Source organism: Pelophylax lessonae (genome assembly GCF_965119305.1).
Source record: "Pelophylax lessonae genome assembly, chromosome: 3".
In the NCBI taxonomy this organism is placed as follows: Eukaryota; Metazoa; Chordata; class Amphibia; order Anura; family Ranidae; genus Pelophylax; species Pelophylax lessonae.
The window spans coordinates 136,558,599-136,577,722 of NC_138770.1; the positions used below are offsets into that span (position 1 = coordinate 136,558,599).

Genomic DNA, 19,124 nt, shown 5'->3' on the forward strand with positions numbered 1-19,124 from the left:
CGGGCTGTGGACAATATAATGTCGTTCTTGAAATTGCCAATTTTCTGCAGTGTTTCTTTCTTACCTGAACACAGCAAAAAAAAATCCTCAGTTTACTTTTAGCATCTTCAGAACTCCTGCCTGCCTTCCAGAAAGTTTGCACACCGGCAGCCTAGAGAGATGAGATGTTTTATTTAATATACACATAAAACATACATCTGGGGAATACCAGTCGTTCATTGCGCTGGGAAGACTGCAGCCTGCTGAGATGTTCCAGCTTTGGATGAGATGCTGTTTGTAGCCTCCTGTTTTTCCAGCATCAAGTCAGCATCTCAGCAAGCCTGAGCTTCACTCCTCCTCTCCTTGCTTTATATAGCAGTGGGGTGATTGATTTATCCTGGATTTTATTATATCTGTAGCCTGCTCTGGAAGGAACCATTGTACGGTGTGTGGTACAGTTAATTTCCTGTTGTCAAGGCCACCTACAGAATTTACCTTCTATTGCCATGTCCTCACAAGCTCTGGCCTTTTCATTAGAAATGCTTATAAAGGTTCTTTACGGATTTTTTTTTTTTTTTTTTTGGCAGTTTGATTTTATTGTTAGTACTAGTATTTTTCATATAAGAATTGTATCTTTTATTTTTTTTTCCTTTTCTGTGAAAATATTTGATTTATTTTTTTATTGTTAGTACTAGTATTTTTCATATAAGAATTGTATCTTTTATTTTTTTCCTTTTCTGTGAAAATATTTAATTTATTTTTTTATCTTGTCATGTGTTGTACTCTCTGTGGGAAGTCCCAAAGTATTAGAGCTTACTTTGTACTTTGTGGGCCTGAATGCATCAAACTCTAATCCAGTAAAGTTTCCTTTAGTGTGCTGGCCTTTTATTCCTTCGTTTCCTTAGATGGAGGCAACAGCAGGAGAGCTTCTCTGGGTCTCACCATTAAATTCATTACTCATTATCAGCTTATTTTTTTATTTGTAGCCTTTTGTAAATTGATTTATACTTCTTACCAAAATAAGTTAACAGTAGGGTGGTTTTTCTTTAAAGGATAACTGCACTTTTGTTTTAAAAATCAATATTGTAATGAGCCAACGGTAGCACACTTATTATTGATTCAGCAATATAATTGCTATATTTTTTCCATATGAATTAATATTTGGCCACAGTCTGCCTAACTTAAAGCAGAAAGTTGCCTTAAATTGCAAAATTTGCTAGCAGGAAGGATTATTTATTGCAGAGGAAATGAACTATTCTGTAATCAAGCCTCCTCTCAAGATGCTTAAAGCCAGCCTTAGATGAAAGCAACAGGGGCCAGCTTAGATTCAAATCAAATATGGGCAGGCTGAATGTACCCAAGTTGATCAACTTGGGTACATCCAGCCTGTTGGTTTTTACATACAATTATTGCTAGCAGCTATTATAGCTGCTGGCAGTAATCACTGTGTTCTCCCAGCGACCACTCCCCTGGCAGGATAACACAATGGCTCCATGGGAGGGATTCCCCCATCAACACTGCAACCCGTGGTTGCTCCACCTATGGCCCGCATTAGGATGCTGTGCATGTGCAGCCTATTGTACATTCTTGGCACACCTTGGTGCTGAGATACATTCCCATGCACATGCATGGGAGCTACGTCAATCTTGGCCTGGCAAATCAAGATGGCTGAAGACCCCCAAACCAAAAAAGAAGCCAGGGAGATTTCAGTAAAGCTCCAGTAAAAAATCTTGCTGACCTCACATTGCTGGTGGGGAGGTGAGTATTGGAAGGTTTCGTTCCACTAAAACTAGCCATACCATAGCCAAAAAATCGTTCGAAAATCTGTCATTTGGTCCGTTCGTTAATTTTTCGTCCAGTCATGGGCACGAATAGAAAATCAGTTTTAACGTTTCAGAGCCGAAAAATCGAAGGAACAGTTTAGAAAAATTCTGCCGAACGAACGATAAATTGAAAGGTTAATGTGTTTCTCGCCCGAACTGTTTGCACTAGGTATATGTGACAAAATGAACGAAAAACTGATTAATTTATGTCCATTGAACCATTTATCGTTCAAAATCCGGTCATTACATGATGGCACGATCGTCTGTTCTCATGGCCGAGTGTTTGTTTTTCGAAAATGAGTTTGTACGATTTTTCGTATGATGGATGGCCAGCTTAACGCTTTAGCAAAAATCAACCAAAATGGTGGCTGCTTACATCATCACTAAGTAACCTCCAGGCTCCTGTGGGGGAATGGGTTGCATCAATAGTTATTGCGGGTCCCAGCCAGTATATAAGTGGTTATAGCAGACAAATGTAAACACAATGCTTAAATCACAACACTTCCTTAGAGTATGAAAGCAGATTGGATGATCTGGATCACATTTGCGTTTACGAATGTCAAATGCTTATGTAAGTTTTTGCAATGCCATTCTGATTTTTTTGGGAATGCTAACCTTTTAAAAAAAAGATTATTACATGACCTCACCAATGTGACCTAGTCTTCTCTTAAAGCAGTAGTAAACCCAAAACCTAAAATGGAATATATTGCAGCTTACCAATCCTTTGGTAGATGTAATTGCTGCATTTGTTTTCTTTTTTTTTTCCCCAGACTTATTCCCCTCTGTTTTCACCTTATGATGCAGTCAGTAACACGCTTCCTGCATTAGAGTGTCCCCCCCTCTGAATGAAGGAACAAACACCTTTGGACAGCAGCATTATCAGTCTGGGGGGAAAGGAGTGTTAGATTTACTAGCAGATTTTGATACACTAACAAATTACTGGTAACTGAAAGAACCCCGAAAAAGGAGTAAGGCCCCTTTCACACATGCGGACCATTCATATCCGCCTGTCTGTTTTTTTTGGCGGATCTGAATGGATGCCCCATGCATCTTTATGGGGCATCGGATGTGAGCGGAGACATGTCCGCTAACATCCGATCTGTCAAATCTGGACGGATGGAAACCCTATTTTCCATCCGTCCAGCGGATCGGATGAGAACGGACAGATGGTCCGTTCTCATCCGATTGCCCCATAGAGAACAGCGGGAACCTGGCAGCTCTGTCTCCACACACAGAGCGGAGACAGAGCTGCCATCCGCCTGCTCAGCGGGGGATCGGCGGATCGATCCCCCGCTGAGAAAAACTGAGTCCGCCGACGGACCGCCAGGTGTGAAAGGAGCCTAATGCAGCCATCGCATCTAAGAATTGTTAAGCAGCAATACAATGTTTTCTTTTGGATTTAATATAGATTTATTGTTATGCTAACAATTTATGCACATTTATTTATTTATTTATATTCACCTGTGTGTCATGTAGCATCAAGAGCTCTGGTGTGCAAAGCCCCGTACACACGTACCGATTGTCGGCCGTAAATATTCGGCCGACGACCGATCGGCCGATTGTAGGCTTGTTAGTATGATGCTTCCGACAGCCGACAGCGCATTTTCGGCCGAACAGAATCTGTCTTGCACGCATTAAAATTTTTGTTGGCCAACACCAGAACGGCCGATTGTTCGCCAGTCAGTACAGAATTCGGCCGACAATCAGCAGATTTGCAAGACTGGGCATGCTCAGAAAAGAAAAAAGACAAGGAAAGTTAACCATCACATGACATCACTTCTGCAGTCGGCTGTTGTTGGCCGACAAAATTCGTGTGCAGTATTTTGCAGTTTTCAACAGACACGACAGCCCTGGACAAAAGACGGCCGATCGTTCGGCCGACGATCAGTACGTGTGTGTACGGGGCTTAACTCTCCTAAAACGCAGTATGTTCACTTTTCTGAGCTTTACCATTTCATTATGTTACATAAAAATTATACTTATGTGATAATATTTTAATCAACAGTTTGATGGTTATGTTTTGGGGCAAATATCTTTGATGGTTATGTTTTGGGGCAAATATCTTTGATGGTTATGTTTTGGGGCAAATATCTGGAGGTGTGCAAATTATGTAAATGTTGCTTCAAAGAAAAATACATTTTTTCGAATTTTTTCCAATTTCTTTCTAAAAAAACACCCAGGGAATAAAAATATATACATCTCCATCTGCTACAAAATTAGAGCCCTATCTGTCCCAAAAAAAAAGAAATTAGGGTAAACTACAAACACTGAAAGGTGCGGAAAGACGATGTCTCTGAAACAAAAATAAAAAAAAACAGAAAAATTCCCTAGAACTAAAGTGATTAAAACATTTTTTAAATGTATTTTTAAAATTCTTTCTCTGACCTACCCGTTATTACATGCACAGCTGAATTCAGTCATGTTCTGCACCAAGAGCTGCCCATGATGTAGCAATGTACTGAAGGAAAAAAGTACAGAATAGACCACAACAATATACTGCCTCTCATTCCTAGTTCTGGGAAGCATTCACAGCGCTTCACTTTTTCCACATTTTATTATGTTTTAGTCCTATTCCAAAATGTATTAAATTCTTTTTTTTCCTCAAAATTCTACAAACAATACCCCATAATGACAACCTGAAAGAAGTTTGTTTGAATTCTTTGCAAACTTATTAAAATCATAAAACTAAAAAAATCCCATGTACATAAGTATTTACAGCCTTCGCTCAATATTTTGTGGAAGCACCTTTGGCACCAATTACAGCCTCATGACTTTTTGAGTATGATGCCACAAACTTGGCACACCTATTTTTTGGCAGTTTCTCCCATTCTTCTTTGCAGGACCTCTCAAGCTCTCTCAGGTTGGATGGGGAGCGTCAGTGCACAGCCATTTTCAGGTCTCTCCAGAGTTGTTCAATTGGGTTCAGGTCTGGGCTCTGGCTGGGCCACTCAAGGACATTTACAGAGTTGTCCCGTAGCCACTTCTTTGTTATCTTGGCTGTGTGCTTAGGGTTGTTGTCCTGTTGGAAGATTAACCTTCACCCCAGTCTAAGGTCCAGAACGCTCTGGAGCAGGTTTTCATCAATGATGTCTCTGTACATTGCTGCATTAATTTTTCCCTCAATCCTGACTAGTCCCAGAGTTGCTGCCACCACCATGCGTCACTATAGGGATGGTATTGGCCAGGGGATGAGCAGTGCCTGGTTTCCTCCAGACATGGTGCTTGCCATTCAGGCCAAAGAGTCCAATCTTTGTTTCATCATACCAGAGAATTTTGTTTCTCATGGTCTGAGAGTCCTTCAGGTGCCTTTTGGCAAACTCCAGGCGGGCTGTTATGTGACTTTTACTGGGGAGTTGCTTCTGTCTGGCCACTCTACCATAGAGGCCTGATTGGTGGAGGGCTGCAGAGATGGTTGTTCTTCTGGAAGGTTCTCTCTCCACAGGGAAATGCTGGAGCTCTGTAAGAGTGACCATTGGGTTCTTGGTCACCTCCCTCTCCAAGGCCCTGCTCCCAAGATCGCGCATCTTGGCTGGGCGGCCGACTCTATGAGGAGTCCTGGTGGTTCCAAACATCTTCCATTTACAGATGATGGAGGCCACTGTGGTCGTTGACCTTCAATGCTGCAGAAATGTTTCTGTACCCTTCCCAAAATCTGTGCCATGATACAACCCTGAATCTGAGGTTTACAGACATTTCCTAGGACTTCATGGTTTGATTTGTGCTCTGACATGCACTAACTGTGGGACCTTATATCGACAGGTATGTGCCTTTCCAAATTGTGTCCAATTAACTGAATTTACTACAGGTGGGCTCCAATCAAGTTGTAGAAACATCTCAAGGATGATCAGTGGAAACAGAATGCACCTGAGCTCAATTTTCAGTGTCATGGCAAAGGCTGTGAATACTTATGTCAAAGAACGAACACAAGGGCGCAACGGCCTAATGCATTATTCTCTATAAAGGTTTTATTGAATAAAAGGTATAAGTACACACAAACAGAGTCTTGATGAAAGTATATCAAATGGATACAGTGCCATCCGCATCAGAACCACAAGGTATATCATCCTCTGAAGCTTGGCTTACGCGTTTTGAGATTTTGCTTCTTCATCAAAGCCTAAAGGCCATGTTTCTGCCAATGGTTTATGTACCTGTCGCCCAGGAGAGTAATCTGCAGCCTATTCACACTCCCTGTTATGTCAGTCTGGGCTAGTGTGGGGGCTAAGGTGATCCCCAACACTGCCTCAAGAAGAAAAGGTGTCTGATGGCCTTTGTATGGAAGTATAGTTCCATACAGAGTAACACGTAAGCCAAGCTTCAGAGGATACTATACCTTGTGGTTCTGATGCGGATGGCACTGTATCCATTTGATATGCTTTTACCAAGACTCTGTTTGTAAGTATTTTTATACCTTTTATTCAATAAAACCTTTATCGAGGATAATGCACTAGGCCGGTGCGCCCTTGTGTTTGTTCTTTGATTTTAGTGGTCTCAGACTACCCTAGTCTTGAAAAGAGGCTGCAAGGCCGAAGTATCCAAGCAAAGTCAAGTAGAAAGTCTTCGGTAGCCGCATGAGTGTGGCTGGATGTGGTTAAAAGATTACCTCTCAGAGCGCAGGAGATAGGTGTTTTGCACCAATTTTTTGTTTTAGTCTTATGTGAATACTTATGTACATGAGATTGTTTCACTTTGTTTTTTTTTTTTTATATATGTTTGCAAAGATTTCAAACAACCTTCTTTCACTATGTTGTTATGAGGTATTGTTTGAAGAATTTTGAGGAAAATAATACATTTAAAGCGGAGTTCCACCCTGGGAATACTTTTTTTAATAAAAATACCCCCAGGACAGTCAGGGCTAGTACATTCCACAATGGCTAGCCTCTGATCTGTCCCGGGTTGCACTTCACTTTTAGAAGAAATCCTTACCTTAAAAAAGTATTGTCCAGCGCTGCCATCTCAGGTGTGGGCAGCTTGAAGCCAGCGCGATCCTCTTCTGCGCCCTCTTCCATCTTCTTCGGTCCCACGATGCACTGCACCAGCCCCGCCGTCACTTCCGGTGCCGCAGCGTCATCCCTGCACAGCTCCTGGGCATGCCCAGAAGCTGTTTAGCAAGGTATGACGGCGCCTGCACCGGAACTGACATCGGGGCCGGTGCAGGCGCATTGATTCCTGGGAGCGATGACGTTCAGCTCCCAGGAATCATTGCAAGCCAGGAAGTGACGAATCGCCGTGGCTGCCGAGGGGAGGAAGAGGAAGTAAGGTAAGTATATTTTCTTCTAAACCAGGTAAGTAAAAAAAAATAAATTGTGATTATCCATTTGTTTTTCAGGTGACCCCGGGCATGAAGATGGAGGTAAGTTTTATTTTAGGGTGGAACTCCACTTTAATCAGTTTTGGAACATTCTGTAACCTAACAAAATGTGGAAAAGTGAAGTGCTGTAAATACTTTCCAGATGTACTGTATGTCACCTCACTGCCTATACAGTGTGGCAGGCCTGTCTGTACCACAAGACTGGATTTCAAATATTTTGGCAGGTAAAACAATACACATATGTGTGTTTCCGCGGTCTGTCAGGTGTTTCCCTTTAACAGCAAACAAACATGTCTACATGTATGAGTCTGTGATTCAGATTCCTTGTTCATTATGCACTGGAAGCTGTTACTGTGTATCTAAATTATTCATCACTCTTTCACATGGAAATGAGCCCTTGAAACATTTTGTGTTTTGTAACATTCCCCGGGCTGATTTCAGCCGCAGAAATATATAGTAGCTGGAAATTTTCACTTCAGAATATTGATGACAGCCATTAACGCAAACACTTCAATGTGTCAGTCACGGCAGGGAGAACAGCAGTTGTTGTTTGTCTGGCCTTGTGCAGAAAAATCTCTTTCATATGCATTTAAAATCATGCCAAGTGCATCCTGCCAGAAACCAATGAGAAATGTACGTATAAATGTTATCTATAAATCTATAGATGGAGAGTAAAGGTCACTGACCTTACAGGAAAAGAAGTGTTTTTATGCTTTTCATGAATCCAGTGACAGTACAAAACATGGAAGTGTGGCGGGATTGTCTTATTAAACAAAACAAGCTCAAATGGTCGTCTTCACCAAGAGTGTAAAGGGTATAGTGATCATTAGACAGTAAGTCTGCTTTCACACCTGATCAGGACGTGTTCATTTCATTATTAATATTATTACTATACAGGATTTATTTAACCACTTTACCACCGGAGGATTTTGCTGTCTTACGTCCAGGCCACTTTTTGCGATTCGGCACTGTGCGACTTTAACTGACAATTGCGCGGTCGTGCGACGCCGTACCCAAAGGAAATTTACGTCCTTTTTTTCCCACAAATAGAGCTTTCTTTTGGTGGTATTTGATCACCTGTGCGATTTTTACTCTTTGCGCTATAAACAAAAAAAGAGCGACAATTTTGAAAAAATAATATTTTTCACATTTTTTTATATGAAATTTCCCCCCAAAAAAATGTAAAAATCCAAATTTTTTATCATTTTAGGCCAATTTGTTTTCTGCGACATATTTTTGGTAAAAAAAAATCGCAATAAGCATATTTTGATTGGTTTGCGCAAAAGTTATTGCGTTTACTAACTAAGGGAAAGATTTCTGTCATTTTTGGTGTTTTTTTTTGTAACGAGTTATGGCGGCGATCTGCGATTTTTTTTTGCGGGACTGCGACATTGCGGCGGACAGATCGGACCCTTGACTGACATTTTTGACACTTTTGGGGGTACCAGTGACATTACTACAGTAATCAGTGCTATACATATGCACTGTTACTGTAAAAATGACACTGGCAGGGAAGGGGTTAATTTTATTGGAGAGGGAGGGGTTAATGTATGCCTGGTGCTTACTAACGTGTGTGGGGGGAGGTGACTGAGTGACACAGGGACAGATCGCATGTTCAGCTATGCTGAACCCTGCAATCTGACCCTGCCTGTCACTTAGGAGATCCGCCCGCTCTGTTTACACAAGCGAGCGGATCTCCACACTCGATTCCCCGATGACCGGGGAAGAGCAGCGGCGATCGCCGCTGCTCCTCCCCTGGCCCGACTCCCGCTGTGACTGAATACAGCGGGAGCGAGCGTCCGGCGGCGCGCGAGCGTCCGGCGGCGCGCGAGCGTCCGGCGGCGCGCGAGCGCCGCCGAGAAAAGGGGAATGTCTGCCGACGTAGGTCTACGTCGCCAGACGTTATCGAGCCACTTTGCCGCAGTAGTGCTCTAGTGAGCAGTGCGGAAGCGGTTAATGCCAACAGTTTGTGCAGCGCTTTACAACTTGAGGGCAGACATTACAGTTACAATACACTTCAATACAGGAGGAATCAGAGGGCTCTGATCATTAGAGCTTACAATCTAGGAGGGAGGTCAAGTGGTACAAAAGGTAATAACTGTGGGGGATGAGCTGATGGAGAAAATGAAAATACAGTTGTTAGGTGTGGGTAGGATAGGCTTCTCTGAAGAGGAGGATTTTCAGGGAACGTCTAAAAGCTAATAGAGTAGGAGACAAATTGGGGTAAGGAGTTCCATAGGAGTCCTATGGTGTCTGTGTTCATTTGAAATATTTTTGGGCATTTTGCAATCTCTGTGTAAGAATTTTCGCATATACATCAAGCTTCAGGCCTTTGTTTACTGAGCTAGACAAAAGGAGAAAGGCAATCGTAGAGGAGAGTTATGTGATTTGCGTGTTTACAGCCTCACCTATTTCGGGCTATGGAGGCAAAAACCCCTAAATACGCTTAAAGCGTAACTCCACTTTTGTTGAGAAAAAAACATTCCCCTCTGGGTGATCTCTGTACATTGCAGGGATTTTAACCTGTTTACAACCGCCCGCCGCAGATGTTATGCGGCAAGCAGCCGCTCCCAGGCAAATCACTGTACATGTACGGCGCTCGCTCTCGGGAGTCTCGCCAGCGGGGAAGCCGATGCAACAGGCAGGTGGCTCCGATTGCGATTATTCCCCGCTGAGAGAGAACGGTCAGCTGTTGTAAACACAGCTGGCCGTCCTTCTCCCTGGGATGATCACAGAGCTCGTGTGATCCTGCTATATAGGATCACAGGTCTCTGTGATCATTTCACAAGCCCAACCCCCATACAGTTAGAATCACTTCCCTAGTCTTACATTTAACCCCTTGCCACAGGGTTAACCCCTTCCCTACCAAGGGCATTATTACAGTAACAGTGCATATTTTAGCACTGATTATTGTAATGTCACTGGTAACCCCAAAAGTGTCAAAAATGTCAGTTAGGGGTCCAATCTGTCTGCCGCAATGTCACAGTCCTGCTAAATATCGCAGACATTACTAGTATAAAAAAAAAAAAAAAAATGACATAAATCTTTCCCGTAGTTAGTAAATGCGATAACTTTGGTGCAAACCAACAAAAGACTGCGATTTTCTTTACCAAAAATATGTAGCAGAAAACAATTTTTTTTTTTTCAAAATCTTCGCTATTTTTGTTTATAGTGCAAAAAATAAAAATCACAGAGGTGATCAAATACCACCAAAAGAAAGCTCTATTTGTGGGAAAAAAAGGACGTAAATTTTGTTTGGGTACAGCATCGCACGACCGCGCAATTGTCCGTTAAAATAACGCTGTGCCGAATCGCAAAATAGGGCCTGGTCAGGAAGGGGGTAAAATCTTCCGGGGCTGAAGTGGTTAGCAACCTTTGTTGCAGATTCCTACCTTTTGTTATTCTGAAGAAATCCTTGTAGGTTCCTCTGTGCTGAGTGGGTCTAATGGGAGTGGTTTCATAAATATCAGCTGTGGCAGCTGCAGGGCTCTAATGAGGAAATCTGCTGGGCCTGCATCCCTTTAGACATGTTCCTATTGGGAGTATATCACCAAAAATGACATTTTTGTTGCAGGGGATGCCAGAAATCTGACTTATATCTTAGTGCAGACTTCTGGGAAAATCCGTGAGCCAATCACACAAGCAGGAAATGATGTTTCTGGGGTGTGGTCAGTAAGCATTCTGTGTACAGAACAGCTCCAGGTAGCCATATTGCATTGCATTTTCAGAACATTACACCAGCTGCAGATTGAAAAGGAAAGGTCATTTTTAATAACAATCAATTGCAATATGATTTATGTTGCAATTGTTTATGCTATATTGTTTTTTTTTTTATTTGCTATTTTTTTTTTTTCTCAAAACGAAAATGGGGTTACCCTTTACAATATAAAAGGTCATGTACTTTTTTGAGTATATGATGACTGAACATATATGATGAAGATGAAGTGAACGCTTGTAAAGAGTGGGAATCTGCATGTTAGTCAGGAGTAGGGAAACAAGCTGAGAAATATTCAATTGTGAATGGGGACCAACACCAAATTGTAGTCAGATGAAGCTTTCTGAAATGACTGAACTTCACAGAGCATCACCTGAATGGTGTCAAGCAGCCTTTCACAACCTTTTTAACATGGTGGAACCAGTGAAATAATTTTTAGGTCTCAGTGAAACCTCTTTCTATAATTACTACATCTACAGTTCATGGTACATTAAAGTGTTACTAAACCCCAAATTCACTATATCTGATCTCCCACGGTACACAGAACATGGAAAGGCAATTATTTTAGTAAATATAAACTGCTAAATACCTTTTATCATCAGCAGTTTATAGCAGTCTTGTGACGTCTATCAGTGTCTGGTTAAAGCTTGTAGAAGGAGTTTTGATGCTCCTCTGACTGCCCTATGAGGCTGCAGGACCCCTGAACCTGAAAAAAAACACTCTCTAGCAATACACACCAAACTGAGCATATGCATAGTGACTCCAAAGGCTTATCAGGAGATGAATTGGGGACAGTGGAAGAAGGGGAGTTTTAGAGAAGACAGGATCAAACAGCTTTTTTACACAATGTCCAGGATTAAAGGAGTTGTAAAGTCAGAAGTCTTTTTATCCTAATGCATTCTATACATGAAGATAAAAGCCTTCTGTGTGTAGCAGCTATCCCAGCACTGCCTAATATCTACCTGAGCCCCATTTCTATCCAACAATGTCCACGGGTCACTCGGCTGTGATTGGCTGAGACACAGCCGTGGCACCACTGGCTCCTGCGGCTGTCATTCAAAGTCAGCCAATCAGGAGAGAGTGGGGACAGGGCTGAACGGCAGCTCCGTGTTTGAATGGATACACGGAGCTGCTGCTTGGCTCGGGGTACCCCCATGGCATGCTGCATGTTGTAGGGGCACTCGACAGGAGAAGGGGCCAGGAGCAGGAACGCGGGACATGAGAAGAGGAGGATCTGGGCTGCCCTGTGCAAAACCAACTGCACAGAGGAGGTAAGTATAACATGTATGTTATTTAAAAAAAAAGAAAAAAAAATACTTTAACCACCAATTTAACCCATTCGGTTCCACAGTGAGTATAACAAGCATGCTTTACTGCATATACATACTGATTTTACTGTTGTGAGTTTAGTAACACTTTAGAGTGGTTGTAAAAATTTTTTTTTTCAAAAATAACAAACATGTTATATTTACCTGCTCTGTGCAGTGACATTGCACTGAGGAGCCCTGATCCTCTCTTGCTGGCCGCCGGCCGTTTCCGCTCCTCTTCTTCTCTAGAAAACCATACAGGTGGGAGTAAAGAGATTTGTGTCAGTTTATAACCACCTACCTCTGGATCCAATCCAGTATGCAAAAAAAAAAGCAGAAGGACTGCGCACTCTTCAGTTTTTTAGGAGCAGATTTGAGGTAGCTGGATGTAAACAGACAGCTGATTCTGCTTACACCCGGCCACCCAAAAAGTAGAGCAGGGTCTGTCTGTGCCCGCTCTGCATAAGCTGAGCAGATACGGATGTGATATCTGTCCCGCTCTGCTCCCATCAGCAGGGGATCAGCTTACAGATCCCCTGCTGATCAGCGCTAAATCAACCCTGTGTGAGAGGTGCTTAACCATTGCAATACATTAAATAGAAATCACACTTAACATTTTAATCAACAGAAGTCTATGACAAAGTGCAGGTAACTCACACAAAAACTACATGTATACTGCGATGAACCTGGGCTTTGGGGAAACTGCAGAGGAGCAATGAGAAGCGGGCCTAAAAGGTATACGATGCAAAAATGGAGACATCTCCGAAATATTAAGGAGAGAAAAACTCCTTGGGGCTCAAGTGGGTAAAAAAATCAATGTATTCTTTTTTTTTTTTTTTTCTATTACCATGCGCAACCAAAACATGTCTATGCTGAGAACTGCTTATGCGACTAAGTAAAGGAGAATAGTACTAATCAAGACCCAGCCGATGTGCTGACTTTTGTTCCAGGTTCAGTGAACTAGCACATGATGTCACCTTACTGCCAATGCAGTGTGGCCAGCCTGCCTGTAGTGGTCATGTGACAAGCAACACCCTTCTCCTGCTCTTCAGCATCAGGCTGTTGGTGGGCTTCAATGGTACCCACATGTGTGTTGCATTTGAGCTCCATGTTCTGCAAGCAAGTGGCGAGTTATCTGCTTTGAACCTGGGCCAGCCTTTTGCAACCAGGGTTCTGTGGCACCCTGGGGTGCCTTATGAGTTCTTCAGGGGTGCATGGCAAAATGCCTAAAAATTGCCCAACAATTGTCAACAAGCCACCAAGGGGATCAAGCCTGCTTTTTTGTTACACAAAGCCACAGGTGTTTATTGTGCAGCATTAATACCTTAAGCCATTAGTTGGTAAGGAGGACATCATGATCCTGCACACCATTCTTGTTTTCCCCTCTCAAATTAGCATAGAGAGGGTGAGAAACTGATGGAGAAGAGGAATGCTACTCCGTATCAGTGTGCAAAAGTGAAGGAATTAATCACCTTAAACGTTGGGTGGCCCACATGTGTGAATGCTGCCACAATGTGTAAAAACTATTTGTTTTGTTTTTCACATTTTAGAATAGGGTGCCTCGAAGCTATACATAATTTTAAAGGGTGCCTTGACTGAAAAAAAGTTGACAAAAAGTTTCATTCAGCCACTGTGGGAGGGCATACAGAGAAAAACGCTAAAGAAGACAAATAGATTTGAAACATTGCATTTACACACAGAAGGGCATGCTGCAATCCAATAAAAAGTAAAAAAAAAAAAAAAAAATTACAAAAGCTTCTGTGTATAGGTACTCACATTTCTCTATCGCTCATTGACAGACGTAGTCTTCTTGATTCTCAAGAGCTGGGTTATGTTGTCTCCGCAGGAGTAGGACTAGGCAGAAAGACAAAGCGTTCTGGCTCCACCTTAGGGGCAGTCCCTGAGGGTATATCCTCCCTCTCTCTGCTACAGGGAATCAGTTTTTTTCTGTCTAGCCCCCGTTCCCTGTTAAGGCGCACTCCACTCGGGCACTTAGTGCGTCATGGGCCTTTCGCCATCAGGCGTCAGTGGTCCAGGTGTGCAAGGCGGCTACCTGGTCGTCGGTGCATACCTTTACAAAACATTATAAAGTTGATGTAATGGCATCGTCTGATGCCTCGTTTGGCCGCAAGGTTTTGCAGGCCGCCATTTGAGGAGACCAGTGGTCTACCTCGAGGGTTTTTTCCGTTGGAATTTTTATTTGAGTCTCATTCTTTGTTTATAATGAGCCTTTAAAACTTCTAGTTTGGCACCGGTTGGGCCTTCTAGATTGGATTTGATTTTGTCAATCCCACCCCTCATTTGTGGCACTGCTTCTGGATGTCCCAGCTCTTGAGAATCAAGAAGACTACGTCTGTCAATGAGCGATAGAGAAAAATGGATTTTTGTAAGATCTTACCGTAAAATCCTTTTCTCTTAAGCTCATTGACAGACGTAGTACCCGCCCCTCTATCATTGAGTTGGGTTGGGTTAAATTCTCTGTTACTGCTTTAGAACAGAACTGATTCCCTGTAGCAGAGAGAGGGAGGATATACCCTCAGGGACTGCCCCTAAGGTGGAGCCAGAACGTTTTGTCTTTCTGCCTAGTCCTACTCCTGTGGAGACAACATAACCCAGCTCTTGAGAATCAAGAAGACTATGTCTGTCAATGAGCTTAAGAGAAAAGGATTTTACGGTAAGATCTTACAAAAATCCATTTTTTTGTAAATATTTTATTATATCTTTTCATGTGACAACACTGAAGAAATGACACTTTGCTACAATGTAAAGTAGTGATTGTACAGCATGTATAACAGTGTAAATTTGCTGTCCCCTCAAAATAACTCAGTACACAGCCATTAATGTCTAAACTGCTGGCAACAAAAGTGAGGACACCCCTAAGTGAAAATGTCCAAATTGAGCCCAATTAGCCATTTTCCCTCCCAGGGTCATGTGACTCGTTAGTGTTACAAGGTCTTAGGTGTGAATAGGGAGAAGGTGTGTTAAATTTGGTGTTATCGCTCTCACTCTATCATACTGGTCACTTGAAGTTCGACATGGCACCTCATGGCAAAGAACTCTCTGAGAATCTGAAAGAAAGAATTGTTCTAAATAAAGATGGCCTAGGCTACAAGAAGATTGTCGAGACTCTGAAACTGAGCTGCAGCACGGTGGCCAAAACCATACAGTGGTTTAACAGGACAGGTTCCATCCAGAACAGGCCGTGCCATGGTCCACCAAAGAAGTTGAGTACCTTGCTCAGCATGTTGAGTTATTTTGAGGGGACAGCAAATGTACACTGTTATACAAGCTGTACACTCACTACTTTACATTATAGCAAAGTGTAATTTCTTCACTGTTGTCACATGAAAAGATATATTAAAATATTTACAAAAATGTAAGGGGGGGAATCACTTTTGTGAGATACTGTATGTATGTATGCATAGTAAAAAATAAAAAATCCCAGTTGTTTTTAAATACCACAAAAAGAAAAATGGCCCGTAATGAAAGGGCGATTTAGACTGATACTTAACCATGAAATTGTACTGTATGTGAGCAACCTTAAAGTGTGTCTGTTTCTTTAAATATAAACTTTTGTCCAGCATGTTCCTTTCTATTTTTTTAGTTTGAAATAATGATCTTTTAATTTAACAATTTGTAAATGGCATTATTTTCTGCTGATCAGCACAGTCGACCCCTGGAACTCATTCAATTACTCTTACACGTGCTAGGCCTATTTTAAAGGATAAGTACACTTTAAAACAAATTTCATTTATCCATTTTCTTACCTTAAAGTACAACTAAATGCACAACTTCTTTTTTCTTTTTCTGTAAAGTTTGTTTGTGCCATCTGTATCTCATTGGGGAGATTTCCCTTCATTTCCTGTCCCATAGCCAAAGCAGGAAGTGAGAGAAAACTCCTCTAAAGTAAAGGAATCTCGTGTTGTCATCATATCTAGTGTCCTCATTGGAAGATATCCCCACTATTTCTGTTCTAGGGACAACCCAAAATCTAGGGTTTTCTTTTATTATTTTCACTTTTCATTTTCACTTTCACTTTCCTCTGTCAAGGAAACACAGATCTGTAAGAAGTATATGGAAAGCTACTACACAGGCACACAGAAGACCTAACCAAAAGATCAATGGAAGTATGCATCTGGAGATGGGGAGGGTTGGGTAATTTAACCACTTGCCGACCGGTCACGTTGACCGTACTGCGGCAAAGTGGCTCGTTCCCGTCCAGCGACGTAGACCTACGTTGCTGGACTCCTCCCCTTGTGGGCGGCGCTCGCACACCGCCGGAGGCTCGCTCCCGCTGTATTCAGTCACAGCGGGAGTCAGGCCAGGGGAGGAGCGGCTGCGATCGCCGCTGCTCTTCCCCAGATCGTCGGGGAATCGAGTGTGGAGATCCGCCCGAATGTGTAAACAAAGCGGGCGGATCTCCTAAGTGACAGACAGGGTCAGATTGCAGGGTTCAGCTTAGCTGAACCTGCGATCTGTTCCTTTGTCACTCAGTCACCTCCCCCCACACACGTCAGTAAGCACCAGGCATACATTAACCCCTCCCTCTCCAATAAAATTAACCCCTTCCATGCCAGTGTCATTTTTACAGTAACAGTGCATATGTATAGCACTGATTACTGCAGTAATGTCACTGGTACCCCCAAAAGTGTCAAAAATTTCAGTCAAGGGTCCGATCTGTCCGCCGCAATGTCGCAGTCCCGCAAAAAAAATCGCAGATCGCCGCCATTACTCGTTTAACAAAAAACACCAAAAATGACAGAAATCTTTCCCTTAGTTAGTAAACGCAATAACTTTTGTGCAAACCAATCAAAATATGCTTATTGTGATTTTTTTTTTACCAAACATAGGTAGCAAAAAACAAATTGGCCAAAAATTTTAAAAAATTTTGATTTTTACATTTTTTGGGGGGAATTTCATATAAAAAAATGTGAAAAATTTTATTTTTTCAAAATTTACGTTCTATTTTTTTGTTTATAGCGCAAAAAGTAAAAATCGCACTGGTGATCAAATACCACCAAAAGAAAGCTCTGTTTGTGGGGAAAAAAAGGACGTAAATTTCGTTTGGGTATGGCGTCGCAATTGTCAGTTAAAGTCGCACAGTGCTGAATCGCAAAAAGTGGCCTGGACGTAAGACAGCAAAATCCTCCGGTGGTAAAGTGTTTAAGGAAGGAGGAAAAATGGATGCCACTTTGTTTTGACGAACACTAATCCTTTATCACATTCCTGAAGTCACAAATTTCCTGTCAAGCTCTTTTGTACTTTTACCACTGATGCATGATTTTATAACATCAGTACTTATTTATTTTTAGCAATATTTTTAATCTGTCAGTCAGACAAGCAATGTGAACTTATCCATTTTGTTTACTTCCAGGGAGGATGACCTGTATGCCGATGCAATTAAAGAGCCTTTAAAAGTCCTGGAGAGCATAGTAAGAGAAGTGCACCTGAGCACAGAGAGAGGGTGAGTACTAGCAATGCTCTGATGTGATTGGTTTAGAACTCTGCTCCCAGTTTAAAAAACACACTGCAGGGTGCCTTTAATTTTCGTGTTGTGATCACAGCCCAAGCACTCTCTCTATACTGTCTAAATCCACGATCTATATGTACAATGGAAATTCCAAAAAGAACAAAAACTGTATAGTAAGAGACGTTTACCTGAGCATAGATAAAGGGTACCAGCAATGCTTTGGTGTGATTGGTTTAACACTATGTTCCCTGATTTAAAAAAAACACTTTGTAAGGTGCTGTGCATTTCCATGTTGCACTCACAGACCAAACTTTCTCTATACTGTTTGAACCCATGATCTATATGTACAATTCTAAAAAAGCATATTTGCTCCCAACGTGGCCACATACATAACCACTGTGTTACTCCAAATAAAAAACCCAGCATACCCCTTTCTAAGAAAATGGTATTACATCTAAATGCTAAAAAATGTTTATAGCTAGCATCTCTCAATTGGCATTTGTTTTAATGATTTACATATTCCATATGGGTCAAAGGAGCTTTTCTGGCCTCAACAAGGTGAAGTTGCCATCAATTTTTCCTGCAAAATAAAGTCCATATCCACCAAAAAATTTCATAGCTTCAGTTCTAATTATCTGCGGGTGCTGGCTTCATACATGTCCTGATCACTTTGGGGTTGATTTACTAAAACTGGAGAGTGCAAAATCTGGTGAAGCTGAGCATGGTAGTCAATCAGCTTCTTACTTCAAAGAGAAGTTTTTTTTTTTAAATCATACTTACCTAGGTGGATACAGCATTTGTCCCCCGCTGACTCTAAGACTGAGAACTGAGCAATCAAACACAGCTGATTGCTCAGTGCTCCGTGAGCAGAGAGAGGCTCTCTATGAAATCCATGCCCAAGAGGGTTAAGGCAGTGCTGGAAAATAATGGTGGCCACACAAAATATTGACACTTTGGGCCCAGTTTGAACATTTCCACCTAAGGGGGTGCTCATTTTTGTTGCCAGCAGTTTAGACATTAATGGCTGTGTGTTGAGTTATTTTGAGGGGACAGCAAATTTGCAATGTTTTTCAAGCTGTGCACTCACTACTTTACATTGTAGCAAAGTGTAATTTCTTCAGTGTTGTCACATGAAAATATATAATAAAATATTTACAAAAATGTGAAGGGTGTACTCACTTTTGCGAGATACTGTATATCACAATATTTAGATAGATGATTGTGCTGTACTACTATGACACTGATGCTGGAAGATTTATTACTCAGTTTGTCCTGAAGACCATTGTCACCAGGAATGAAAGTGATGGGTAAATCCAAATTTGAGTTACCACTACAGCAAAACGTAAAGGAAATCTTTCAGTAGGAAACTTATTGCAATCTGAGAGGGGATTTTCCTCACTCGGAAGAGTGTTCACTTCCTGTTGTGGCTATAGGACAGGAAGTGAAGGAAAATGTTTCCAATAAAACATAGAAAAAAAAACTGTCAGGGACTTTAAATACTCTATACTCTAATCTATCTAAA

At 41.8% G+C, this 19,124-nt stretch overlaps 1 protein-coding gene across 1 annotated transcript in view; it reads left to right on the forward strand.

The window, feature by feature from the left end:
* The window catches only part of NBAS (NBAS subunit of NRZ tethering complex), a 1,303,215-nt gene that overhangs the window by 995,177 nt on the left and 288,914 nt on the right, over positions 1-19,124 (forward strand). The window contains exon 47 of the mRNA XM_082252487.1: positions 17,507-17,596. Within this exon, the coding sequence (XP_082108613.1) occupies positions 17,507-17,596 (90 nt within the window). The remainder of the gene's footprint in view (positions 1-17,506; positions 17,597-19,124) is intronic.